The sequence below is a fragment of the Liolophura sinensis genome, chromosome 10 (genome assembly GCF_032854445.1).
Source record: "Liolophura sinensis isolate JHLJ2023 chromosome 10, CUHK_Ljap_v2, whole genome shotgun sequence".
Taxonomy (NCBI): domain Eukaryota; kingdom Metazoa; phylum Mollusca; class Polyplacophora; order Chitonida; family Chitonidae; genus Liolophura; species Liolophura sinensis.
The window spans coordinates 11,244,786-11,272,485 of record NC_088304.1 but is presented as its reverse complement, the minus strand read 5'-3'; the positions used below and the strand labels follow the sequence as shown (position 1 = coordinate 11,272,485).

Sequence of the window (27,700 nt, the reverse complement as noted above, 5' to 3'; positions counted from 1 at the left end):
ATTTTTAGTGAACTAGATGACCCGCGGAGCTTCGATACCAACACCCCATGTGCTATTGATGCCAGACGAATACCATGCAAGACAGCTAACACCGAGTACCACAACACTTCAGTGAAAGTGTTTTGACTGAACCTTCACAAAAAGCTAAGTACAGTCCACTGTTTGTCCCACGCGAAGCACTTTTCATATGTTCAATTATTGTACGGGGCCTCCGTATCTCAGTTGGTTAGCGCGCTAGTGCAGCGTAATGATCCAGAAGCCTCTCACCAATGCGGTTGCTGTGAGTCCAAGTCCAGCTCATGCTGGCTTCCTCTCCGGTCGTACGTGGGAAGGTCTGCCAGCAACCTGTGGATGGTCGAGGGTTTTCCACTGGGCTCTGCCCGGTTTCCTCCCACCATAATGCTGGTCGTCGTCGTATATGTGAAATATTCTTGAGTACGGCGTAAATCACCAATCAAATAAATAAATAAATAAATTGTGTGGGATGTACGATAACGACTTAATCGTGATCGATCGGGTGGACCACCAGTTTGGAGGTACAGCCCACCTTTTTTATCGCTCAGTTTTCCATGTTTCGTTTTCAATTTGCACTAATCTATTCTATGAATAAGAGAAAAAAACAAAGAGATGACGCATACAGTGTGTCTGTTTCGCCTTCACGGCAAGACATAACGTCATGCTCAAGAGTAACAGTCGGTGACAGTCAGGTGCTCACACCGTCCGGCAGTACTTTACGCCTGCTGTAAATATAACCGAAAGCATCTTTCTGTTGAGTGTAGGAATACATGCTGTTCACCGCATACGCATATCTCGGTTTACGCCAATTGCGCGCTTATGGTTGCGCAACACGGAGAGGTACGCGTCTTTGTCCACACACTAAGACATTGACGTCTTCACAGGAGAGTTTGTACTTGCAGTTTTAATCCCCGCCATAACAATAGTACGTCTTCGATCACAAACAGATGATACCATTTTCGGTCAACTTGACTTAGAAGAGCCCGGGGTGTGTTTATTAAAGTCGTAATGGTCGCGTCGGGGCAACCACTTTTCCTGCTCTTCTTCATATGTCGCCCGCAGCTGACGATTGGGATTCTCAGTCCGGGTCATGTACCAGGATGGAGTCCGTATGCATCTCACAGTACTTCCAGTCAGACTTGTCAAAGAACCGATCCTCGAAATCGTAGTAGAGCTCCAATATACGAAGTTTGGCGTACTGTTACACCATATATGAACGGTAGGTTGTAACGAATAGTCTTCTTGCTGCCGACCACTTCGAAGGTGTCGCCAACGATCTGGTAGCCGGTACGGAACTGTACACTCCCCATTAATTTGGGAGTCTTCGCCAGGCCACAGATTTTCCAATCCACGTGTCGATCTTGGTTTTGCCGTCACTGTTTCGGCATAGCCGAAATTCCCCAGTAACTTCATCGTTTCATCGATGATCGCCGTGGAAACTTTAGGGTCCCCTTGTCGGCGGGCTCGGGTGATGGCATACGCAAAATGTTTGGAAGACTCTCCTGGCCGTGTAGTCCATCACTTGGTAGACTTGGATCACTACCAGCCCGTGAGCGAGGTACCATTGCATTAACGGGGTGAGCAGAAGAATTTTTGTGCCGAACATACTCCTAATCAGCATTCGCCTCAGACGAGGCATGATGTCATTGTTCCGTGCGTAGGGCTGATGTCGGTACATTTAAAAACTGGTTGGATATTCCGCAAAGCTCGTTTCGAGACGGTCTGAAACGTGAAATGTCACATTCGACGAAGCCAAACAACCGGCCTTGAGCAACAGACTCCACCAGATGAGTTTTCATCGCCGGTCGTCGCTCTGATAGAGGTCGGGCGTACTGCTGGAGTAAAGCGCATGAGTCCGGTCCGTTTTTGGCATGCGAAGGTACACCATATATGAACACCTTCGAATGACATTCAGACATGAATTTCAGCTCTTAACCCAGTGACTGGTCGTACGCTTCGTTGTCGTCCACTTCCTTTCCTAAGTCTTGGGGTGTAAAGCCTCGTTGGTCGTTGGAGTGTAGCTCACCCTGGCCTGGGTGATTCAGGTGACGGCCATGGTAGTGATAATAGCAACGGTGGAACTGGAAGACGGAGGGGCGTCCGTCGATGTGGGTGAACTCGTCCACGGGTAGTTGACGATTACCGACGCGATTCTCCTTGTGGTCAGAAAGGTGGCGTATGGTTTCTGCAAGCTGGTGTGACTGCCAGCCCGACCATTTTTCTACCAGACTAGTCGCTGTGCCGGAGGGAACGAACTTCTCTCCGCCTCGTCGTCATCTGATGTAGTGACGTGCAGGCATGGGTGAGGCTAGGCAAGCCAAGTACAAAGGGTTGATATTTAACCCCCACGATCCGCTGCTTTCCCCGTATGCAATTCACACCGCGTGTGAATGATTGAAAATCATACTTGGCCAACGAACGATATTTTCTTTAGGCAATCGTGCATGTCTTTGTCGTTCTGGCCAATGACAGTCAACACAAAGCTCAAACCGGGAAACAAGAAGCTGGGATTTGGAATTATGATTTAAGCACATCAATGTTCAGCGTTTAGTAGAACGTCACCATCTTTTCCGCCACCTCCTTGAAGGCCTCACGTCCAGATTATTGTACAACCGCAGCAAATCTTTTACGGTGCGCATCCTATCGTTGGCTTCCATGATCTGTTCGTGACTGGGATCGCTGTCGAAAGTCTGGCGCGGTGGAAGGACCGTTTCCTACATCCGGGCGAGGGAATCTATGCAGCTAAAACAAAGCTTGCCTTTGGTAACGCGACAGTCGTCGGTCTTGATGCATTTATTTTTACTATAATTACGGATGAAGTAATTTGGAATGTGCAGTAATTTATTTTATATATTTAAGTTCGTCTTACGTAAAAATACTTCACTAAAACGACGGCCTCCAGAATCATGGCTGGAGGAAACCCACGACCATCCGCAGGTTTTTGTCCAGCCCTCCCACTTTCGGATGGAGAGGAAGCCAGCATGAGCTGGACTTCAACTCAGATCAACCGCTTTGGTGGAAGGCTCCTGAGTCGTTGCGCCGCGCTGGCGTGCTGACCCTTCCTTTGGGCCCCTCTAGAAACTTAAACTATGGATTGGCCAGTCACATGTCATTGTTGTTGCGCTTGAGTAAACACTATCAATCACCTGACTTGATCGAGGAACAGATTTAACTCCACCTGGTCAAGTTCAGGTCATACTTCCCCGAGTTGAATCGGGGCCAGAGAGTTGATGGATATAGGCCACGAAGTTGTCTCGCATCGGCCGAGTGTAAGACCGTTTGTTGTTGTTGGGATCGATGCACTTTTGCAACTGGTCCAGGATGTAGGCGTAGTCCTGTGTGAATTATCCATGAATTGCAACTGAGCTCGGCTGATGGTATTGAGGTAAGCCGTCATCGTTCCGAAGAAAAGCGTAGGGATCGCACACGGACTGGTCGTGTGTGGGGACGGTGGAGTTCATTTTAACTCTGATGAGAATGTTATGGGGTGTCCGTGCCATTCGGCCGATAGTTGCTTGGAGGTCGTGACATGCTCGGTAAGGGAATATCCTGTCTTCGTCTTCCCGGAGGTAAATGCCCATATCCACGAACTTTTCGAAAATATTGTGTTGTTTGCGGGTACCCGGGCACATTGGGCGAATGGTGTTGGTGCAATCCTGAGCCATATGAAATGTTTTATGGCACAGCTCGCATTTGTAGGATTAGAGGGACAGGTCCTTAACGTAGCTTAGCTGATGATCGTAATGTTTCAATTACATGGTGGAATCGTAGAGCTGTGGACTGCGATGAACGAGTCATGCAGAGTAAAAGTTCTTCATGGGGGTGGGTTCTAATTGTGTGTAAGGGTTCACTAGCTGTAATAATAATAATAGTAATAATAAAGGTAATTTTTTAATATTTTTTTTATTTAAGACACAATGTTACATAACTGTTACATGGCTAAAAATCTGTAGTCAGTTAGAGTTAGGCATTCTACAAAGTATATAGTCAAATGTCTAAAAGACAAAAACGAAACATCCCACAATATATACAAGCGTATCGACAAATTTATTTATCTATTTCCTGTTTTAAGACGTAGTCCAAAATATTTCACATATACGACGGCAGCCAGGTTGGAAAAAACTTGGGAGATTGGAAATTTTGTTGATTGGCAGCTTGTTTAAAATGTCTAGTAGACATTTTAGGGAAATCTCACAATAATTTTGTAACTCAGGTATATATTTATGTAGGTATCAGTAAAAAATATGATTTTATTTACTCACGAGGGTACAAAGTAAGTATTAAAATATAAACGTTTTATTCAGGATTTAATGTGCAATAAATGTCATTACGATAGTATATATAAACACAAACTTTGTCAAGAGCTATGGAAACGATCATATCTAAGTGCACCTGATTACCATATGCCACATGTTTGGTCATTTTGTCTCCAAGTCGGGCTCAAAGTTGTTGAAAGAAGGTATAGAATTAAACATTAGGTCGTTGTCGGCATCATTTTCTTCGTTGACGTTGTCGAGCACGGATACATCATTGCCTTTTCTCCCTGTGTACGGCCGTCACCCACACTCCACTTTTTGTGCTCGACAGTACTTGATTATTCCCAAACTTCAGAGGTTTCTATAATTCAAGCAGACAAAAGAACATAATTACTCCATAACTGTCCCCCACCCCCACCCCCCAACCCGCAAAAAACGAAACCAAGAAAGAAAATCGAGTGAAAATTTAAGTTTTTAAAGAAGGTTTGTTTAGGGAAAGTTGGTGGTTTCGCAATAGGCAGAATCTGATATCTGTTATAACCAAGTTATTCGCGTGTGAAGAATAGCTGAGATCGTCACGCTTATACCTGCGCAGGGTGATCAAAAATAGTTGCCTAATATTTTTGACAGGTCACATGATACAGTTGGACTTTCTACCTTCATCGAGTCTGAACTCGAAACTACCCTATTAAGAAAGTATGGAGAATTTCCCTAATATATATTTCCCCTACAAACACTTCAAAGATCATTTATATAATGAAAATATTAAAACTGTCATACTTACAGTTTTGCCGTTGGGGACAAATCTGTACTTCTGTAAGAGTTGAACAGTGATAACCTTCATTTCAAACAAAGCCAGTCTCATTCCGATACAGTTCCTGGGACCGTACCCGAACGGGATCCACTGAAGTGGGTGGTGCTTCTCCTTGTTTTCCGGGGAGAATCTGACCAACGAAAATCACAAGCACCATTACATTGTCAGTTATTTGTGCAATCATGCAAGTACAGTCACGAGACCTAAAATGACGACAGGTCATACGAATCTGATGAATAAAATGTACATAAAATATCACGAAAGACCACTATGTTTTTTATCTATTCGGCTAGTTGTTCCAGTTATCTGACAGTATCTGAGAGCAAAAGGGGAAAGTCTTGAAGTCATTTTTCTTTTTCATACAAGGGTGAAGATTATACCCCGGAATAAAAGTACATTCGCACCTTTCTGGATCAAAGACTTCCGGGTCGGGCCAGTAGCCGGGGTCATGGTGGATCATGTAGATGGGTAAAGCCACGCCCATTCCTGCTGGAATGTGAACACCTCTAACTGTGCAGTCACGATTGCATATCCTGTCCATTCTACAACACCACAAAACAAAGGTGTCAGTGTATCAACAAAACAGCACACCTGAACATCTCCAGGAACAGAACTGGTTGTGAATTGCCTGAAATAACCCCACACTGCCATTCACATAATTTGACGTATACAAGACACTTTAGCAGCCAAAATAAAGTATGCAATATATGAATATGGGTTTTCCTCAGGTGTACCGTGCTTACCTTGCGAGGGGAGGGTTGATGCGCAGTCCTTCTTGGATCACCTTGTCCAGGTAAGATAGCTTGCCGATGCCCTCATAGTCAGGCACCTTTCCCTAAAATGAAAAAGGCTCATGCTATAAAACCGTGTACCGAAGCCGACAGGCAATGAGCACTTTTACCCTCGCAACATGTTTGAAAAGTTTCTGAGTATAACGGCATATTTAACGCTAAGTAAGGATTTTGGAAGAATCTCTACCCAGGCTACAACAGAAGTGACACATAATTGGCGCTACCATTTGCTTAAGGTCTTAAGCACAGTGCGTTGATATGGTCATGATGTGCTATTCAATTACAGCATAACCGTTTATTTCTTATTATTTCTTTCTTTATTTATTTACTTATTTATTTGAATGGCATTTTACGCCGTACTTAAGAACATTTTACTTATACGGCGGCGACCAGCATTATGGTGAGAGGAAACCAGGCAGAGCCTTGGGGAAGCCCACGACCATCCCCAGGCAGATGCTGACCTCCACGTATGGATGGAGAGAAAACCAACATGAGATAGATTTATTTATTTTGATTGGTGTTTTACGTCGTACTCAAGAATATTTCACTTATACGACGGCGGCCAGCATTATGGTAGAAGGAGACCGGACAGAGCCCTGGGAAAACCCACGACCATCTGCAGGTTGCTGGAGGCCGTGCCACTTACGGCCGGAGAGGAAGTCAGCATGAGCTGAACTTGAACTCACAGCGACCGCATTAATGAGAGGTTCCTGGGCACTCGTCAATCTCGCAATAATTTGCCCGTGTGGTCAGGAGTCATGGCCAGTTGTAGGACTGGTGTGTGAGTGTGAGTTACAGGTGACTTACATCCGGGTACTTCTCATCAGTCTCCGCAATAAGTTTGTCCGCGTGGCCAGGATTCATGGCCAGGTGGTAGGACCGGTGTGTGAGTGTGTAAGTGAGTGACAGGTGACTTACATCCGGATAGTGCTCGTCAATCTCGGCGATGAGTTTGTCCATGTGGTCAGGATTCATGGCCAGGTGGTAGAACAGGTGGGCCAGTGTTGAGGCCGTGGTGTCGAAACCCGCTGTGAAGAACAGGATCGAGGCCGCCAGAATCTCAGAGTCAGTCAAGCCTACAAGATCAGTAACAGTCAGGAACAGGTTAAAAGATTCAATCATACCTTCTGGTCACGTCTAGGGGTGAGCAGGGCGTGGCAAATTTGTTAAGACACTTGTCAGTAACGTTAGTGTTACTTTGCGCAGCCTAAGATTCGTTGAAGACAACATGTCTTTCACAAATTTGGTGAGCAATTAATCTATTTCACACGAGGGAAAGCTGGTCAGTAACTTGCCGAAGGCGGGTAGTTTACACCGGGCACTCCAGTTTTCTCCACCCATAACACTGACCATCGTTATATAAGTCACTCACTCTTCAAAACCAGGTCCGTGGTTTTTCCCGGACACTCTGAGCGGCTTTTTTTTGAGATAAAATTGTAAAATAGATATTGTAAATAGGGTTTAATTAATGTTTTGTTTTCAGATGGCTTGCATTACAACTACAATATCCGTGAAAGATCGCCGAGGAAGAGACAAGTTGTAAAGGGTGGTATTGGTTACTTGTCTTTGTCAGATTGTTGGGGAAGGGTTAAGTTGTACAATGTGGTACTGGTTTACTTGTCTGTGTTGGCTTGCATTACAACTACAATATCTGTGTAAGATCGCCGAGGAAGAGACAAGTTGTAAAGTGTGGTATTGGTTACTTGTCTTTGTCAGATTGTTGGGGAAGGGTTAAGTTGTACTTATCTGTTTTGGTTTCCTTACAACTACAATGTCTGTGTTAGATCGCCAAGGAAGGGACAATTTGTAAAGTGTGGTAATGGTTACGTGTCTGCGTTGGCTTCCTTACACCTTCAGTGTGTGAGGTGGTTGAGGAAGATGTAAATTGTGGTATTGGTGACTTTTCTGTGCCAGAGGGTTGAGGAAGGGTTCACACATGTTGGCAAAGAAAATTCCTGCAACTATTCACCAGAATATGGCAGACTATAATAAAGTGCTACCATATATACACTTCTATACATATGTACACCTTACTCACACGGACTAGGGTTAACCAAAATTTATATGCTGACGCCTGAGCTAATGAAAACACCCCCACTTTTCTAATCCCTCATAACGTCTCACTCCGTTATGCTACGGCGATATTGAGCAATATTATAGCGGTTGAAGTGACATTCTCCATGCTGAATGAGATCCATGAAGAATACCTTGTCCTTTCCTTTTGTCCTTCCAGTAACCATCATCCCCTTCAGACTCATCGACTGTTCCGTTGCTCTGGGAAACTCTCGTGTTTCCCGACACTGATTGGGCTTCCTTCTCTGCGTTGATCATTAGTTGTAAGAAGTCAAAATATTTCTAAAGATAACAGAAGTGAAAAACACGTGCAAACGTCATAAACTTACCTAAAATATACAAACACCTTCACGTATTGAATGGCAGCAGCAGACCTTACACACTTAAAAGACAACCAATCATGTAATATTTATTATTTAGGAAGACAGATGGAAACAGATATAGACGGGCATATCCATTTTGTCTTAACGTGATTGATCAGTGTATAAATGAAGTTTTCTCCTAGAATTCTTATAATGCCGTGGGACGTCATTTTTGAGAAGGCACCAACGCAATGTCGGCGCCACTTATACCCGCGCCTCACACAGCTAAAAGGGAAACACTGGCTTCGGGTGACGTCTCAAAAACTGCTTGCTCCAAGGGTTATTGAAGTAACTCGAGTCTGATTGGTTAAAATTTATAAAATGGGAGCGCTTTCGTTTTCTCATGTGCATGAGTTTGTCTACTTTGAATTGCAACATGAAACAAATGAAGGTATGCTATTAAAACTTTATATGGAATACATTAACCAAGGATATATGCATTTGGTTTAGCTTTCACTTTTCGTTAAGTCTTTCCGACAATTTAGTTTTCGCACATTACCCCCGGGTTGTTTCTTCGCTCTTCCAGTGCTTGTTTCACGACATTACTGAAGTAAGTGCATGGATTCTTCCGGCGAGAGTGGTATTTTGAAAACCTTGATTAAGGGTTTCAGAAACGGAAAGAAAACTGAAAAAAGAAGTAACTTTATCAACCTCACAAAAGCAAAATCGACCATCACCATTTATATCATTATGTGAAACTGGACAATAATGCGGAGGAAAGCAAAGAATGTATATGGGTTTCACGCATGAACTTTCGGGTAGAACTTTTTTGGAAGTTAGAAAATATTGACATTCTTTTCTTAGAGCTTCAAGTCTTTGGTGGACTTTTAAAATTTTTGTAAATATTTTAATATTAGCTTTATAACATGCGAACGGTCACACTGTTTAACACTTACACAAGATCATAAAGCCAAGGTTGAGCACGGAAAACTCGAAAAATTTACTAGCGTGTTTGATAAAAGGATCGTTTGGTGTGGTCTGAGTGTCCAGTTTAATGCCAAACGCTGTGGCAGCGATGACGTCCATGGTGTAGGCTCCAGTATGTCTGAAACATTACAAAACAATTCAGTGCAATGTTCAGTTAAAGTGATGGTCAGTTTAAGTAAAATAACCTTAACTGTAAGTCGCCATATCCTCTCCTCATGCAAAAGCCTATAGCCTCCCGTCTACGATCTCTGCTGAAAGAGTTCACCGATCTGACGCAGATGGATAATTAACATAATCCAGAGTGACCAGGGCAAACGACCATGAGGTGTTCTTGTTAAAATTTATGATCTATTTATAAACTCTGTCAAAAAAGAAACGCAAACCCCGTATTTTAGAGATTTTAATATTTACTTTTAGGACGGCACAACTTTTTTCTTATTGAAGACAGAAGTCAGAAATTTGGCAGAATAATAATCAAGATGGTCATGTTTAAAACTGTCTTTTCAAAAGTCATCTCACAGACACCAGTTGCTCACCAGGGGGCGTCTTCCTCAGTATCTCGTATGACCACCACGAGCTGCAATCACTGCACGGCATCTCCTTGGACAAGAACGGATAAGACGCCGGATTCTCTCCTGGGGAATGGCCCTCCACTTCTCCTGTAACGCAACGGCGAGCTGTTGAAGCGTCTGTGGCGGTGGCTGACGTTGACGCACGTGTCGACCCAGAGTATCCCACAGGTGTTCAATAGGGTTGAGGTCTGGTGATTTAGAGGGCCACGGCAAGACATTGACGTTGGCATCCTGCAGAAAGTTCATTGTTGCACGTGCAGTATGAGGCCTGGCGTTGTCCTGTTGAAAAAGCTGTGTCTGCCGGTCAATAATCGGGAGAAGGTGAGGCTGTAACACGTGGTTGATGTAACGTTGGGCTGTCAGGTTCCCTGGAACGATCACCAAGTCTGATTTCTGGTTGTACGAGATGGCTCCCCAAACCATAACACTGCCTCCGCCAAATCTGTCCACCTGCCGGACGCAGATGGGCGCAAAGCGTTCATGACGTCTCCTATACACACGCTGTCTTCCGTCGTGACGTGTCAAAAGAAAACGGGATTCATCAGAAAACCAGATGCGCCTCCAGTTTTGTGAAGTCCATATCCTTACGTTGTTGCACCACCTGAGTCGTAGGCGTCGATGTAAGGGGCGTAGTACAGGTCCAACAACTGGTCTACAGGCACGTAAACCCGCTTCTTTCAGACGGTTCCTAATCGTTTGAGCCGACACTCTCCTCAAACCTGGTATTTGTGTGGCAGTCACGGTTGGTAGGGCATGCCGATTACGCAGGTGAAGGACCCGGATGTACCGATCTTGAAGTGGGGTCGTGATTCTTGGCCTTCCACTTCTCGGGCGATCGTTGGTTGAATTAAAGTTCTTGTAACGGCTCCAAAGTCGGGATATCGTTGTTTTGTGAACATTTAGGTGTCGTGCAATAGTACCAAAACTTTCTCCGGCTTGAAGACGGTCGGCAGCACTCAGTCGCGGCATTTTACCGACTGCCTTTCGTCGACGAATGAATGAATAAAATACGAAAGCACATGGGTTTTTATACACCCCCACACTATAACTGCCATTGACATGATTTGCATGTGAATGGTTCTGTGTGCGACGTCAACAGGGTCAGTCCATGCGTTGTGACGTCATAAGCAATAAAATACACTTAGGAGAGAAAAGGCAGTTGTTTGGATGGTAATCTTCATTAAAAACGTGTATAATTTCATTACATTTGGCTAAAATTTAGTTTGGAAGCAATAACTTTATTCGAACGAATTTTTGATATCCGAGGACAGGTGTTGCGTTTCTTTTTTGACAGAGTATATATTTGATTGGTGTTTTTATGCTGTATTCTAGAATACTTCACTTATACAATGGCCTCCAGCATCATGGCAGGAGGAAACTCACGACCATCTGCAGGCTGCTGGCAGACCGTGCCACGTACGGTCGGAGGGGAAGGCAGCAAGAGCTGGACTTGAACTCACAGCGATGGCATTGGTGAGAGACTCCTGGGTCATTACGCTGCGCCTGCGCGCTAATCAACTGAGCCACGGAGGCCCCCGTCATAGTGACGAAGTGAAGCGTGAAGATGCACACAGGTCAGATTTTACCGAATTCGTAATGGAGATTGACTGGTGACGCCAGGTTTTGCTGAAGTTTGTTAGAAATGATGGACTCGGTTGTCAACACCCTGTCACTGTATAAGTTTTTGTAGACTTATATGTAGGTACACCTCCAGTTCGATTTATGGCAATTTGTTCTCGATTGCAAAGGTATTTTGCTCATAATGTTCACTATGTTCATTGGTTAACACGGGTTATGTCATTTTTCACTCGTATGAGCCTCTCGACAGAGCATATATCAATCAAACAGTAAAATCGTGCAGACAGTTCTGCTTACTGCTTCATGTCAACTGGCTCTCCGGTATCCGCCTTCTTCTTCAGTGTGTTCACAAACGTCTGTCCGGCATCGACGATCAAGCCTGTCATCTGTCAGACAGTATAAATATTACGATTACATCCCAGTGTGATAAACAGAACTTGTCCCACGTATACTTATACTAATTAGAAATCTCACATGGTAAAATGTCAACATTTATTCTGATGCAACATGTTAAATGGTGGGAATGAATGAATGAATGAATGAATGAATGAATGAATGAATGATTATGGTTTATCGCCATATCGGCAATATTTTGGAGAAATTTTGGGATCACATAAGGGCAAGACGTGACCAAGCCGACTGATCGGACCTGACCTTTCCGACCTCCCATCTCTCTCCAAATAAGGGCCAGTGGTGTGTTGGGCGTGAGGATCTCGCAAGACCAACACACCCTCAGCTCCAGAATCCCGTCCTGAGAGATTACGGGTCGCAACCCACGGCAAACAGGTCCTCACGCCCCCCCTCCCCCCGTTGCCTCTCACACAACCGAGAAGATGTCAGCCTATTATATTCTTCGAACCAACACGGGAGAGCTCTACGTTAGTCGCCTCCTACTACAAGCTTGCCCAGAGAGATGAGGTCCTATTCACTCAACCCGGAAACCCCATGGGGGATGAGTACTGTGAAATGTGACCTTTAGGCCACGTAATGATTACTTGCAGATTATTAGAATAATAACAATTTACCAGTTTTTTAACACCCGCATGATGACAGAAATAAAAATGACAACGACAACAAGCAAAAAGACATATATAAAATTCTCAAGCACGGACATGTCCTGCCAGCAAGCCGTGAACTTGACTGACCTTTTTCAGTTTGCCGCCGCTGAAAGTCGGTGTGAGGGAGTTACGGTTGTGGCGCCAGTCGTCATTCTCCATTAGGGTGAGGAAATCCGTCAATGGCTGCTCCGCCACCTCCAAGATCCCAAAGCTCTGGCAGGGAAGACAGGTTATAATCAAAGATGGTGAGTATCAATGCACAACAGCCCTGCTAGATACATACTGAACTATGTTCAAGGGGTAACGCAACACTGCTGTAGCCTGTCATATACAGTTTATCACACATGCATACTCAAGTATATTGAAAGGATAATATACAAAATTTTAAATGTTTAGTAAACCGAAAGACATCAATCGTGAACAGGCGTCTCACGTACTCAGTGTGACTTGTCAGGGACAAACCTTTTTTTTTTTGATTTTATTACAACTGAACGTTTTACTATTAAGGAATTAATCAACACGTAAATAAAATTGATTTGAGATTAAGCACAAGGAACCTGTATAAAAAATTGTATCAGAATCAGACAATATTTGGGGCAGTTATTGCATGGAAAGCAATGGCAAAAACAAGGTTTTTATATGGTGAAATATGCAGTGGAGCAGAAAAAATAACCCACAAAATGTTATTAAATGAATGCTCTCTGCCTGTTTCCTTGTTGGTTTGTTTTGTGCATGTGGTTGTTTTTTCTTCTTTCGTCTGTTTGTTTTTTTTAATTAATCGATTTATTTTATTTACTGATTAATTGATTGATCTTTTGATCTTCTGTCCGGCATTAAGCACAAACTGGCTGATGTCGATTCAAAGAAATAATCTTATTCTGGAAGGCCCAGGTGTCATATATGAGAGGTGTTAGATTTTGAAATAAACAGCGCATGGTGTTCAACTTACTTATTTTACTTATTTCTTTGATTGATGTTCTACGCCATACTCAAGAATATTTCGCTCATACCTCAGGGGGCCAACAGTGTAGCCAACGAGCATAGCAGGAGGGACGTTGCTGACGGACGCTTCTACGTGTCTTTAAACCCACAATGATTGCCTTCGTTGTCGGGAATGTAATCCCTGCTTTATCCCTGTGGTATCATTTTTAAGCAGATGCTTCAAAGTTTTATCCGAGGTGTGAATTTGTATGTTTTTTTAGGAAGTGGTGTACACTAGGCAAAAGTAGAGAAAAATCCTTTCCACCGGTCTCTGACTGGGTAGGTTTAACTGTCAGCTGTTTGGCAATTTTGAGAAAATTTCATCGGTCAACTCTTATTAGGAACCTGACTGGAGTTGTGTCAGATGTTTGGGATTACCGAACCCGAAGCTTTCCGGCTAGGTGATATGGGGACAGTGTTCCGAAGACAGTAAAGTAAATGGGAAATTAATTGTAGCTTTGTCTCAGCTAATATATAATTAACTTAGTGTTGCGGATATGTTGGTATATTGTACCCTTGATGATAGAAGCATGGAACCTGGCATTCAGTATATCAGTATGAAGAGAATGATCTGAGATATCCTGCTGTCCATGAATACCTACTCTTCTGTTGGTAAATGAGCTGAATTCCTTCACAGTTATCTCCCTTAGCATGTCTGCGTCCCCAACGACCAGTAGTGGGAGGGACCCTTCAAAATGGCTGAAGCAGAAATTAGACGTGGTGTAAATATTACATTGTGTAATAATTCTCAATATTTAGGCGTGGGCTAGTGTTAAACATATGAATTTACGCGCTTAAGAAGTTGATTAACAGATATGTTGGCCTAAGGTGATATCGCCATTTATAAATAATTAATCCTCTAACGGATCCCGGATTGGTGGGTTGCTGGAAGTGGTGGTGGTGATGGGATGGTGGTAGGGGTGTGGGGTAGGGGTGTGGGTGTGGGATGGTGGGTAGGGGTGGTGGGTAGGGGTGGTGGCGCAACAGTTTTGACAACTTGTCTTTGAATCAATCATCCCGTCTGTCCGTCGCGAAATTAGTTTTCCCGGATTTTGTTTCCAAATGATTGGTTATTCTGGATATGAGAGTGCTTATATGTAGATCAATCTCTTTTGTCCCCAAAAGTAAAAATTGGATTAAAAAAAGGGATGTGTTTTGTTGGAACTGCCATAGAGTGAGTGAGTGAGTGCTTGGGGTTTAATGTCGTACTCAACAATTTTTCAGGTCATATGACGACGAAGGAATCATTAGGGTGCATGCACGTGTAATGTGCCTCCTTGTTGCAGGACGGATTTCCACCGCTCTTTTATTTCGTGCTGCATCACTGAGGCGACTTACCGAAGGCAAGTAAGCCGCCCCGGCCCGAGCCATTATACTGATACGGGTCAACCAGTCGTTGCACTATCCAATTCATGCTGAACGCCAAGCGAGGAAGTTACAACTTCCTCTTTTAAAGTCTTAGGTGTGACTCGACCAAGGATTGATCCTGGATCTACCGGTCCGAGAACTGCCATAGAGTCAGGATGGTTGGATGGATGGATGCTTTATGCCGTGCTTAACAATGTTTTTCAGTCATAGAACACGACGGGGAGCCATTGGATGTGTGTACATTTAGTGTGCCGTCAGTCCTATGACGACGAGGAGTCAATATATATGTGTACAGAGACAATATCTTTGGTGTCAGGGCGAATCTATGCCGCCAAAATGTTGCCGCCACTGGAGCATCATACCGAAGGCAAAGGACATGACAACCCACCCAGTCACATTATACTAAAATTCTCTGACCTCTCAGTGCTGTCACGCGAGGCAGCAACACGTGAATTGATTAGACGAATCGAATCGACCATCGAGTGGCGTCTACCAATAAACTACATAATGAACAGTAATGATAAACGGTCACTCCTTCTCGGTTATATTCCGTATTTTCGTAATGCATAGGTTACTTCCCTTGACGCAAGGTATCAGTGCCATTATCCAATGCTGTTATCATTTGGTAGTACCGCTGTGATGGAATTAATCAACCACAATAATAACTGTGTAGTAATAATTACTTCACCCGTGTAATTTATTATAAGGTTAACACTATTTAATCACTGCAATTTACTTCTGTGCCTTGAGAAACTGTCAAAGTAAGCGGCAATATTGGTATAAAGCACATGGTACGATATCAACACAGCTGATTGTCGCCAAGGTTCACGAACGCTGAGAGCCAGAGAATTCACAAACCCCCAGTCCTCAATTGGTCCCGGAATTTCTTCGTGTCAGGTGGTTGGAATCGCGCGTGCTACCACTGAGCCACGTTCCGCTCCCAAACATAACAATGAGATTACTCTAATGTCTGAGTTGTGATAGAATGCATCTGTTATAACGACAGACATTTCTCTTAAATATTGCACAAATACTCTCGTTCCAACGTAAAGATTCACCGTATTATGTTATTAATGACATGCATTCGGACCACACACTTGATGTTATACTTAACAGATATTTTAGTGTTTATAAAGTAGGGATGGCTAATGTTTACATGAACGTACCCAAACACTCGCCCATACTTCTGAACCAATCGGCGTAAGTTTCGTTGAATCCCTGGAATCAAGGGAAGTTAGAACTGTTAACGAAGTGCAAAGTCAAATGTGACATATGATTGACGGAAGAGGCTCGCGGGTTTATTGTATTCTTTTTATTATAATTCTTTTCTTATCCTAAAAGACAAAAAAAATTCGATTCCATTTTGTTTGATTGGGGATTTATTGCCAATTTCAACTAAATTAAGCAATATAACCCTTTCATTTGATATCAAAATGTATAGTTCAGGGTTTTTGTCTTTGCCATCTCAACATCAAATGGTGATGGTGTTAACAACACTAGATATGACTTTTCATTTCTTCTGCTTAAGCACGGGGACGTGTTAGTTGATACGTCTTAAGCATTTACATGAACGGTTAATCGAAAATCCTAACAGAGATAAATTGACAAGGGGTCGGATTTCACTAATCACGTGTGTCCGACTGACATTTCACACTGTCTTTGCTGTTCTGTTTTGACTTTCGCTTTATGATGTACACTTTCGTGTACTGGCACACACTTGTGTTTCTAGCACACTTTCCTTTCTAGCACACTTAGTAGGACATGTGTTTCCAGCACACATCATTTGCTTCTAGCACTCTTGCTTAACCAGTTTCCTGGACATCAATATTAAGACAAGACTGTTGTCGACAACCAAAACACGAACCTTTATCAGCACTTCGTGGGCGTTTCCCATCCACAGGCCATGGGGTAGGACCATCAACGTGTATCTTTTTGAAGATACCATTATTTCTTGTTGCGTACCTGAAACAAAGACACACCTAGCATTAGTTCTGATTGTCTTTTCAGCACAAAAAAGTGGTTGGTGCTAACATATATGTATACCTCCGTTTACTTTTGAGCAGTCCAAATGAAAGTGGGGCCAACTGTTCAGAAGACTATAGGCAGCTATATAGAATGTAGAAGACTACAGTAGAGAGAGCGAAACCAGAGTAGAGACGACAGTGGTGATAGTTGGCAAATGTAGGTTCGTGTGCCATCAATGAAATAGCTTACTTCAGTTTTACTTCAGGTTTTATTCTTTTATACCGCCGTCGTATGAGTGAGATATTCTTAAGTTCGGGCGTAAAACATCAATTAAATAAATCAATCGATGTTGTCATTGATTATTACCCATTCTATTACCCATTCGATTTATTTTATTTTTATTCGATTGACTTTTAACGCCGTAATTAAGGGTTTTAAAATGATACGATGGGGGTGACAAGAGTAAACCATCGCCCTCCACCATGTGCCTAACATTCCCTCTGACTTTTAGCGATAGCCGCATTAGGCGGAATCTACAATCTTGATTTCTGCGAATGAATGAATGATTATGGTTTAACGTCACATCGGCAATGATTCAGCTATTGGTTTTCGATAGTGAACATAAAAAACGAAATAAAAACGTTCGGACATATTTAAAAGCAGGTAAGAAAAATCAAACAGTTTAACCTCGAAAACCACGAGATTTTTAAACTAGTTTATTCAGAAAACTGTACATGTATATATATTTCTGTCTATATATATTAATAATAATTAAAAGTTATATTTATGATACAGGCCAACGGCCCTCAAGAATTTTATGACAGCATTGTCAACTGTGTAAAATCTTTGTCGAACATGTGCAAAGTCTACACGGTCATCCAAGACATGTTTGATGTCGTACTGGGCATCACATCCAACACACTGTGGGGCAGTGGCCGCATCAAGAATAAAATTGTGAGTTAGAGGAGAATGCCCGATACGACACCTCATTAAAACTACTTCGTCTCTTCGAGACATACCATTTGTATAAAATTATATCCAATGACAGGGTGGATAACGTGCAGTTCATTATGCACCTGTATATCCTATTCACCCTCCCAAAGGCGACGAATATATCTCGGAATATTTGACCTACAATCTGCTCAAAGTACATGTATTTTTATTCTCGATATGTGTTTATTCAGAGCAGACTTAGCTTACCTGTCTATTGCTGTGTTTCCATGGATACCAATGTGACTCGGTATCCAACAGAATATAATATCTTTACTTCTTTTAATTAGTTTTCTGTGTAAGGCTAATATTTCAGGTATTCGTGGATTTTTAAATTTATTATACTTATTGCCAAAGGCAGGAGACCGAGTCACCACATACCATTACCATTGCAAACTTACGGCCCAAAGAAACTTTACAAAGAGTTCAAATCAATTTATTTCGCCAAAGCAAAAAACAGGATGACTAAAGTTTAATATATTGAAAAGACCAATGACTTTAGATATTGAAAGTGTTGAGTAAGAACGGACAATGCAGCCTAAAATCATTTTACAAGTAAAAAAAAGAGCAGGGGTAGAAAAGTAGCCATTCCATCTTGGGCAGAGTGTACACAAAGTCAATATTAAAACCAATCAATATCGCGTGTGGCCACCCACATGAAAAACTCTCTGACGCATAGAAAAAGTTAGTCGTCTGATGAGATGACGTGGATTCGTTGCCATTCTTCTTGAGAGCGAACGCCATTTCTGTCGGTTTGCTGCAAGGTGTGGCCGTTGTCTTACTCGACGACCCATGATATTCCAAAGGTGTTCTATGGGGGACATATGTGGGGGAACGAGCAGGCCACGGCAAGGCATTGACGTCGTTGGCGTCCAGGAAGTTCTGCACAATGGGCTCTGGCGCTGTCATGCTGGTGCTGGGCTGCTGTTGAAGGAATGGCAGGACAACAGACGTTTCATCCAGGTAACGTTGAGCTGATAGGTTCCCCGTAGAGAGAGTGAGTGCTTGGGGTTTAACGTCGTGCTCGACAATTTTTCAGTCATATGACGACGAAGGAATCCTTAGGGTGTATGTAATGTGCCTCCTTGTAGCAGGACGGATTTCCACCGCTCTTTTATCTAGTGCTGCTTTACTGAGACGACTTACCGAAGGTAAGTAAGACACCCCGCCCGAGTCATTATACTGATGCGGGCCAACCAGTCGTTGCACTGATCCCCTTCATGAATTCCTCTTTTTAATGTCTTACATGTGACTCGACTCAGGGTTGATCTACCGGTCCCGAAGCGGAAGCTCTACCAACTGTGCTATCCGGGCCGGTGGTTCCCTTAGAGATGATGACCAGAGGTGTCCGTTCCTCTCCACAAATCCCAAACCACACCATCACGCTGCCGCCACCAAACGGTGCCACCTCCTGGACGCATGATGCAGCCACTTGTTCGCCTCTTCGACGGTAAACTCGCTATCTGCCATCGTCTTGGAACGGGCAGAAGCGGCTTTCATCCGCGAAAACAACACGTTACCAATCATCTTACTGCCCAACGGCGTATATTCGAGCCCATCGCATCCTCTGGCGACGATGTTCGCCTGTCAACAACTGCCCTCTGAATATCTCAAAACAAATTCGTGTGGGCGTATATGACGCCTGTCGCACATGGGAATATGCTTTGTACAATGTTTTCCTACAATAATTTAGTATTAATTTGCCGAAAAGGCCTGTTAAATTTAACTCGCGGGTAGTAGTTTCTTTTGGCCGTCAATTTATTTATTTTTAGTTAGTGGGAAGGTCTTCCAGCAACGTGCGGATGGTCGTGGGTTTCCCCGGCTCTGTCCGGTTTCCTCCCACCATAATACTGGCCCACCGTCGTATAAGTGAAATATTCACCAATCAAATAAATAAATAAATAAATAAATATAAATGTTTTTTATGCTGAACAAAGTAGGCGATGGAATACTACCTTGGGGTACATCAATTTCATGCTCAGACGAGTCAGAATGAATGGACCCAACCCGTAATATAAAATGACGATCAGATAAAAATTCAGATGCAAATAATGTTAAACGACTTTTAAGCCCCATATTTGACAGGTCTTTCAAAATCCCATATTTCCATGTGGTGTCGTAGGCTTTTTTCAAGGTCAAAAAAATATCGACACCACATGTTCATTATTAATAAAACCATCACGTGATGCCACAGTGATCTACCTTGACGACAAGCACAGTGTATATAAGATATTAACTTGTTGGTTTCAAGAAATCAAACAGGTCTATCCTTTATCATCCGTTCCTTAGTCTTACAAACACAGCTAGTAAGAGCTATGGGACGGTAATTACTTGGATCAGATTGATCTTTGCCTGGTTTTGGGAAAGGAATCATACACGCTTCTTCAGGTCAGTTTTCTGAAGACAAAATGCAACAAAACTTAATGACTGGACAAGCTGTGCTATTTCAATAAAATTTACCCTAAGACCTCGACAATTTCACTGTATAATTTTGTCACATATAGACATTATGAGGGAGGCGTACTGGACATTTCTCTTTTATGTTTGGACCGAGGACGACCCCTCCTTGGAGGTTTTTTGGAGAATCTCCCTAGTCACGGTGGTTTATCCTTCGCATCCACATCTGGTGTTGAAAGACCAACGTCCTCCAACAATTTAAACATGTAAAAGGTTAGGTGTTATTCGCTTGACAACATTGGCACAAGAAATCTCTTGAGAAGTAATAGAGAGTGAGACTAATTTCTGGACATCCTCATAGATATATATTTTTTTATTTTTATGTTGATAATTTTTTTTTCCTTAAAGGTAAGGCGGACAGTTCTAGAAGAGGCCACGTGTTTACGCAATTTGAAAACTTAACTGTGTTTCTGCAGTCGAAACCATCATGACCTTCACTGCGGCATCGGAAACAAACCAGTTTATTTTTGCATAGCCCATTTACGTGACCAAATATTTGGCCAATGAAGCAACTTTCATTAGGGATTAAGGATATATAAATCAACATTAACTCTATAAGGGCCAATGTACATATACGACTGAAGGGAGGTAGCCTTGAAGGTCAACAGATATGTATTTAGCTTAAGGATGTTACAAGATTTCGTACTGAAGCGTTTAACTCTAGTAAGACGGAGAATTTAGTTCTTTTCAGATTTCTTCTTCGGATAGGTCAATTAAATCGCCATCCCTATCACGAATTATACTCTGACAGCTGGTCAGGGAATAGTGAGAGGGTGTGAAAAACAGATATATCGGATATTTTGTTTAATGTACGTAAATTCTTTGATTGTTGTTGCCGGAAACATTTAATAAGACTGTCTCCGGATCAAATTTTTCTTTTGCGTTTTTTAATATCCCTGGTACGACGTAATGAGGCCTTTTAAAAGAAAGGGGTGAATTTTTGAGACCGGTTTTTGTTCACTCTTCGTTGAGGGAACACCGAAAGTCGGTCAACCGTCCGGTCTATTATCATGCAAGTTCGACAAGACTTATAACTTCCTCTTGTTTTTCCGGACTTGATGAAGTCAGCGGAGACGAAGACCTGATGGATACATTAGAAACATTTGGAGAAGGTTTTAAAGAAGCCATGCTAAATAAGTAAAGAATTTCACCCCATGTGTTCCCCACCCACCACGGAGTGCCACCAAGGGCGATACCTGAACCAGAGTTACCCATCAAGAGACACACCAAGGACTCCACATGAAGTATACTCAAATTGATGGACTTAATATGCACACCATATTCCCCACCACAGGCTCTTCCGTCTTCCACCCAGTAAAGAAGGTAGCACATCAGACATGAACTACTCAACTGACCCATGAACACCGGCCTCAACCGCAATCTCGTAAACGAAATTTGAGAAAACGCATTTATTCTCTAAAGAGTGGGGATGCTGAGGAATTTTGGGACCACGCTGAGGCAAGACGTGACCAAGCCGATTGATCGGACCGGGACCATCCGACCTCCCGTCTCTCTGAAAGTAAGAGCCAAATTGGAGTGTTGGACGTGAGGATCTCGCAAGATCAACACGCCCTCAGCCACCAGGATGTCGTCCTCAGAGATTACGGGTCGCAACACACGGCGAACAGGTCGCTTATCGGTTGCCTCTCACATAAGCGAGAGGATGTGAGCCTATTATATTTTTGGGGCCCACAGGGGAGTGTTGTAGGTTAGTCGCCTTTTACGACAAGCTTAACTAGAGAGGTGAGGAGCTATTCTTTTCACCCGGGGAGGCCTCACGAGGGGCTGACCTCTGTGAGAACAAGGCCATACTTTCCTAGTGTAGAATCGTTTCATATGTGTTATAGAAATAAACATGGGTTTTATGTATTTTTTATTCTTCAGGAATAATTATTACAAAAATACATTTTTCACGAATAAACCATAAGCACCATCAAAGCTCGATTGTTGTATGTGGGACTATAAACTTGGCAGTCGGAATCCAATAAAGTACTGGTTTATCTACAACACGCATTACATTTATTATCTACACAAATAAGGACAGTGGGGTAACCTGGATATTTCAGTGTGCACTCAATCAAACTCACATTTGATTTAAAATAGAACGGCAACTTTCTGACATCATCGATCATTTTGACTATGAAGCTACTGTTATCACCCAATTACTTTAGTCATAGATATAGAGTATTTTATGCAATTTTCAATGAAAAAAACATTTTAGGTTGGCCAATTTTCATTACAAACACAGGCACATCACTGTTTTATCAAGGGGTTATAGGACAGGAAGCAGGCCGATTAAACTGTCTGCACCAAGCAAATTCACAAAGAGCTTATACGTCACACTTAATACGCAAAAGGAGGGCCTCCGCGGCTTAGTGTTTAGCAGGCTAGCGTAGCTTGACTACATATGAGTCTTTCATAAATGCAAACGCTGTGAGTTCGAACTCGTCTCATGCTGGCTTCGTCTCCGGTGGTCTCCAAGTAGTTTCAGATGGCTGTGGGTTTGTCTCTGGCTCTGTCTGGTTTCCCTCCACCCTAATGCTGGTCACCGTCGTTTAGGTGAAATACTACGTAAAGGGTTTTTTTAAAATTTTATCTGAGGTAACATTCATTGAACACAAAATTTTGATCAGTACTTGAACAGAAACTAACGACCAATGACAATCACGGGTTCATTAAATATACAAATTTATTGACCAGTAGGGGTTGTTTTCAAATGATATCTGCGGTTCGAAAAATTCATCCTGCGCACAAACGTTTATCAAAATTGGAAAATATTTGGAACAGTTATAGCACGGAACAACCTGCGATGAACGAAAATCACGCAAATCACTGATTATGCAAAATATATAAATGGATGGGTATTGGTTTCGAACTGAAGTTAAACAAAGTGTTCATGGATGCAAAATTTTATCAAGATCGGACAATATTTGCAGAAGTAATTACACGGCAACCAAAGCGTCACAGAAGGACACACATACAGACAAATCATTATTCCTTGCTTTTCGCGACAGCGTTGATTTGTTTAAAATAATACATTTGGTGAGAGGCTTAAGTCTCAGTGTGCCGCGCTGGCACGCTGACGACATCGGCCACGGAGGCGCCCTGGCAAAACTTCTGCATCAGTAGAAATCTTATTCAAAACAATATTAATATCGCACTTAAAAATTAGGAAATAATTTTTGGAATATACATAACATAGGTCAGAGCTATTTAAAAAATGCATAATGATTTGGTCACGCGATCTGAATTCTGGAATGACAATTCGAAGCGTTGACAGATTTTTTATGTACGGATCCCTTCATTCTGTACAGATGCCCATGCAGTTCTTCTAGACCTACATATAATTATTACACTAATTCGTAATTAGTCGTACAAGTATTCTCTTCTTCATAGCAGAAGAAATGTATGAAGTAAGCACGCATTTGAGAGTCCTTTGTTTTGCAGTGTATACAGGACTGGGATCTGGCCGAAATGCTGGACAACTGACTAGAAGCTCTCTAGAATACCGGAGTTTCGAATTTGAACTCTTTTATCGTTGAAGATAGAAAGAGTCCAACTGTTTCATGTGGCATGGGCGTCTGTAAAAAGTGTCATAAAAAGTAATTTAGAGTGGAGGTGTGAAAGAGTGAGTGAGTGAGTGAATGAGTGCTTGGGGTTTAACGTCGTACTGAACAATTTTTACTGTGCAAATTTCAGCGTTGCCAACTTAAAGGCTATACATGGGTTTTCAGCCTGTAAAACTGCCTGAAATTCTTTTCTGAGTGAGTGAGTGAGTGAGTGCTTGGGTTTAACGTCGTACTCAACAATTTTTCAGTCATATGACGACGAAGGAATCCTTAGGGTGCATGTACGTGTATTGTGCCTCCTTGTTACAGGACGGGTTTCCACCGCCTTTTTATTTCGTGCTGCTTCACTGAGACGGCTTACCGAAGTCAAGTAAGCTGCCCCGCCCGAGCCATTGTACTGATACGGGTCAACCAGTCGTTGGAGGAGTGAAAGAGAAGATTGTAGATGTGAATGTTTGTGAGCTTGAGAGCTTTCTGCAGGATAGAGGTGTCATTAGAGTCTCTGGAAAAGGGTGAGACAGGTGATCAGTAAATCAATTTCAAAAAGGTTGCCTAAAGTTTTTCACATTCACGTGGCAGCGTAGGACTGTTTTTACCTTGGAGGACAAAAGAGTTCCAACTTGAAACTCCCTATTGCAACACTATTGGCATAACTGTAGAATACATGGGCCATACACCTGCACTGATCTTCCACGCACTCGTCATTTAACCTGTTTCTTCCTACATTATTTATTCATTTATTCCTTCGTTTATTCCTTCATGCATTTGATTGTTGACAACATACAGTGTCAAATATGCGTTCGACTAAACTGATGAGAGGCTCCTGGGTCATTGCTCAAGCCTATTTCACTTATACGACGTCGCGCTATAAATGCATTAGTGTTAATTACATACTGACGAGTATATATGAAGTACAGTATGTAATATACGATGTGCCACAAATTGTTAGATACGCTCACCAGTATGTGTAAAATGCAACATACAGTGCCAAATATGCTTTCGATTAAGTTCTTAATGTACTCTCAGGCATGTGTAAAAATGCAACATACAGTGCCAAATATGCTTTCGATTAAGTTCTTAATGTACTCTCAGGCATGTGTAAAATGCAACATACAGTGCCAAATATGCTTTCGATTAAGTTCTTAATGTATTCTCAGGCATGTGTAAAAATGCAACATACAGTGCCAAATGTGCTTTCGATTAAGTTCTTAATGTACTCACAGGCATGTGTAAAAATGCAACACAGTGTCAAATATGATTACCAGTAAAACAGGAACAGAACCGTCAGCAAAACGACGACCCAAATCGGGACGTTGATCAGGCTAAGGACATTCATGCTTGATGCGCAGTTCTTAATTCAGCTCGCTCAGCCGTCTATGTTCTCTCCGCTCGGTCTACCAGTAAACCTTTGCTAGCTCCATTTATATATAAAGCAGGTCACAAAGTAGAACGACTGTATTCAGATGTTGTTTTTACTTACGAAAAAAAATGGGTCAAACTGCTTATACACGTGTGTACAAGTTCTGTCTGTCCTAACTGAGTGCGTATATTGCACAATCAGGGGCTTTGTAAAAGAGCATATGGTCTTTGCTTTTCGCGGCAGCGTTGATGTGCTTATTTATTTAAAATAATATATTTGCTGAGAGGCTCACGCTGACGACGTATGCACCAATAGAAATCTCATTCAAAACAATATTAACATCGCACTTTAGAAATAATTAGGAAAAAGCATAACATAGGTCAGGGCTATTGAAAACATGCATAATGATTTGCTTACCCGATTTGCTTTCTGGAATCACTATCAACTTTCGACTAAAAGTGTTGGCAGGTTCTTTTTGTACGGACGGGTTCATTTTGTACGGATGTCCATGCAGTTCTTCTAGACCTACATATAATTATGACACTAATTCGTAATGTCAAGCGAAGGGTGACCTGTACATATCTATTAATTAGTCGTATATATATTTCTTCTTCACAGCACCGTAACAGTCGCCATATTAGGGGCCTCTGTGGCTCAGTTGATTAGCGCGCTAGCGCAGCGTAATGACCCAGGAGTCTCTCACCAATGCGGTCGCTGTGAGTCCAGCTCATGCTGGCTTCCTGTCTGGCCGTAAGTGGAAGGGTCTGGATGTAACCTGTGGATGGTCGTGGGTTTCCCCCGGGCTATGCCCGGTTTCCTCCCACCATAGTGCTGGCCGCCGTTGTATAAGTGAAGTATTCTTGATTACGGCTTAAAACATCAATCAAAAAAATAAATAGTCACCATATTTTGTGCGGACGAAATGTATGAAGTAAGGCAGCATTTAAGAGTACTTTGTATTGTATTATGTACATCACTGGGAGCATGCAAAATCGTTGGACAACTGACTAGAAGCTTTCTAAAATGCGAAAGTTTCGAGTTCGAACTCTTTTAACGTTGAAGGTAGAAAAAGTCGAACTGTATCATGTGATCCTGTAAAAAATGTTAGGCAACTAATTTTGATCTCATTCTCTATAACTTAGATTGAGAATCTGAATTTTTGTGAACCTGAGAAGTTTCTAAAGGAAAGAGGTGTCATTTGTGCTTCTGGAAAAGGGTGAGACAGGTGATCAGTAAATCAATTTCAACAAGGTTGCCTAAAGTTTTTCACCATTCACATGGCAGCGTAGGACTGGTTTTACCTGGGACGACAAAAGAGTTCCAACTTGAAACTCCCCTATTGCAACACTATTGCCATAACTATAGAATACATGGGCCATACACCTGCACTGATCTTCCACGCACTCGCCACTTAACCTATTTAATCACAGTACATAACGGCCTTGAAATGTCTCCACAATCTGTGCATGTATTTTGTGATCACTGAATAGTTTGTAGCATTCCTACATTGTTTATTCATTATTCCTTCATTTATTCATTTATGTATTTGACTGCTGTTGTTATCGAAGTACTGATCATTTTTTATGTATCAAATGCATTTATTTATTGATTCCTTTATTGGTATTTTACGCCGTTCTCGAGAATATCTGATTTATACAACGGCAGCCAGCATCACAGTAAGAGGAAACTGGACAGAGCCCAAGCGCAGTTTGCTGCAGACCTTCCCTCGTACGGCTGCAGAGAAGGCCAGCATGAGCTGAATTTGAACTCACAATGTCCATATTGGTGAGATCTCCTGGGTCATTGCTCTGCTATAAATTGATTTCTTAATTTAATTGGTGTTTTATGCCGTACTAAAGATTATTTCACTTATACAACAGCGCACTATAAATGCATGTGTCAATTAAATAGTGACGAGTATATATGAAGTGCAGTGTGTAATATGTGATGTGCCACAAATTGTTAGATATGCTCACCAGTGTGTGTAAAATGCAACATACAGTGCCAAATATGCTTACCAGTAAAACAGAAACAGAACTGTCATCAAAACGACGACCCAAATCGGGACGTTGATCAGACCGAGGACGTTCATGCTTGAGGACGTTCATGCAGTCGCCAATTCAGCTCGCTCAGCCGTGTATGTTCTCTCTGCTCTCGCTACGAAAACATCTACCTAATATATCTGATTTTAAACTTTGCTGGCTCTATTTGTATATAAAGCAGGTCACAAAGTAGAACGACTGTGTTCAGACCTTGTTTGTACTTACGAAAAAAAAATTGCTTATGTGCTTGTGTACACGATCTCGCTGTCCTGAGTGAGCATACTGCACAATCAGTGGCTCTGCAAAAGAGTACAGGTATGTCATCATTGCCTACCACGGTCATACATAGACTTCAAGTTGACATTTTAATGCAGCACCGTCAGCACACTTTATATGGCCCTTTGACGGCTAATGTAGATGTATGTGTCAGATTGGCACGTGGTTTTAACGGCTGAACACCCATATACAGCTTTTAAGCTGGCAATGGGGCATCCGTGGCTCAGTTGGCTAGCGCAGCGTAAT

The 27,700-nt window shown here is 42.4% G+C and overlaps 2 protein-coding genes across 2 annotated transcripts; both read right to left on the bottom strand.

Moving 5' to 3' along the window:
* Positions 1-4,542: 4,542 nt before the first annotated feature.
* LOC135476881 (cytochrome P450 3A24-like) lies at positions 4,543-27,357 on the bottom strand. The gene is made up of 12 exons (XM_064757024.1): positions 27,155-27,357; positions 16,660-16,757; positions 15,962-16,013; positions 14,030-14,126; positions 12,534-12,659; positions 11,686-11,774; positions 9,208-9,356; positions 8,905-8,936; positions 5,829-5,920; positions 5,490-5,627; positions 5,056-5,215; positions 4,543-4,632 (listed from the first exon to the last, which is right to left on the bottom strand). The coding sequence occupies exons 1-12, from the start codon at positions 27,226-27,228 to the stop codon at positions 4,543-4,545; spliced, it is 1,197 nt and encodes a 398-aa protein (XP_064613094.1). The 5' UTR covers positions 27,229-27,357.
* LOC135476248 (cytochrome P450 6B1-like) lies at positions 5,847-8,226 on the bottom strand. The gene is made up of 2 exons (XM_064756200.1): positions 8,084-8,226; positions 5,847-6,952 (listed from the first exon to the last, which is right to left on the bottom strand). Exons 1-2 carry the CDS (start codon positions 8,205-8,207, stop codon positions 6,669-6,671), a joined length of 408 nt encoding a protein of 135 aa, XP_064612270.1. The 5' UTR covers positions 8,208-8,226; the 3' UTR covers positions 5,847-6,668.
* Positions 27,358-27,700: the final 343 nt, after the last annotated feature.

What these genes read in the sequence shown, in the direction of transcription:
- LOC135476881 (XM_064757024.1), bottom strand. Translation starts at nt 27,228, where the DNA reads ATGAACGTCCTCGGTCTGATCAACGTCCCGATTTGGGTCGTCGTTTTG. An exon ending in GTTCTGTTTCTGTTTTACTG is followed by an intron (nt 16,758 to 27,154) that starts GTAAGCATATTT and finishes TCTTTGTTTCAG; the next exon opens with GTACGCAACAAGAAATAATG. An exon ending in TTGTCCCCAACGGCAAAACT is followed by an intron (nt 4,633 to 5,055) that starts GTAAGTATGACA and finishes CTTGAATTATAG; the next exon opens with AAACCTCTGAAGTTTGGGAA.
- LOC135476248 (XM_064756200.1), bottom strand. Translation starts at nt 8,207, where the DNA reads ATGATCAACGCAGAGAAGGAAGCCCAATCAGTGTCGGGAAACACGAGA. An exon ending in GGACAAAAGGAAAGGACAAG is followed by an intron (nt 6,953 to 8,083) that starts GTATTCTTCATG and finishes CTGATCTTGTAG; the next exon opens with GCTTGACTGACTCTGAGATT.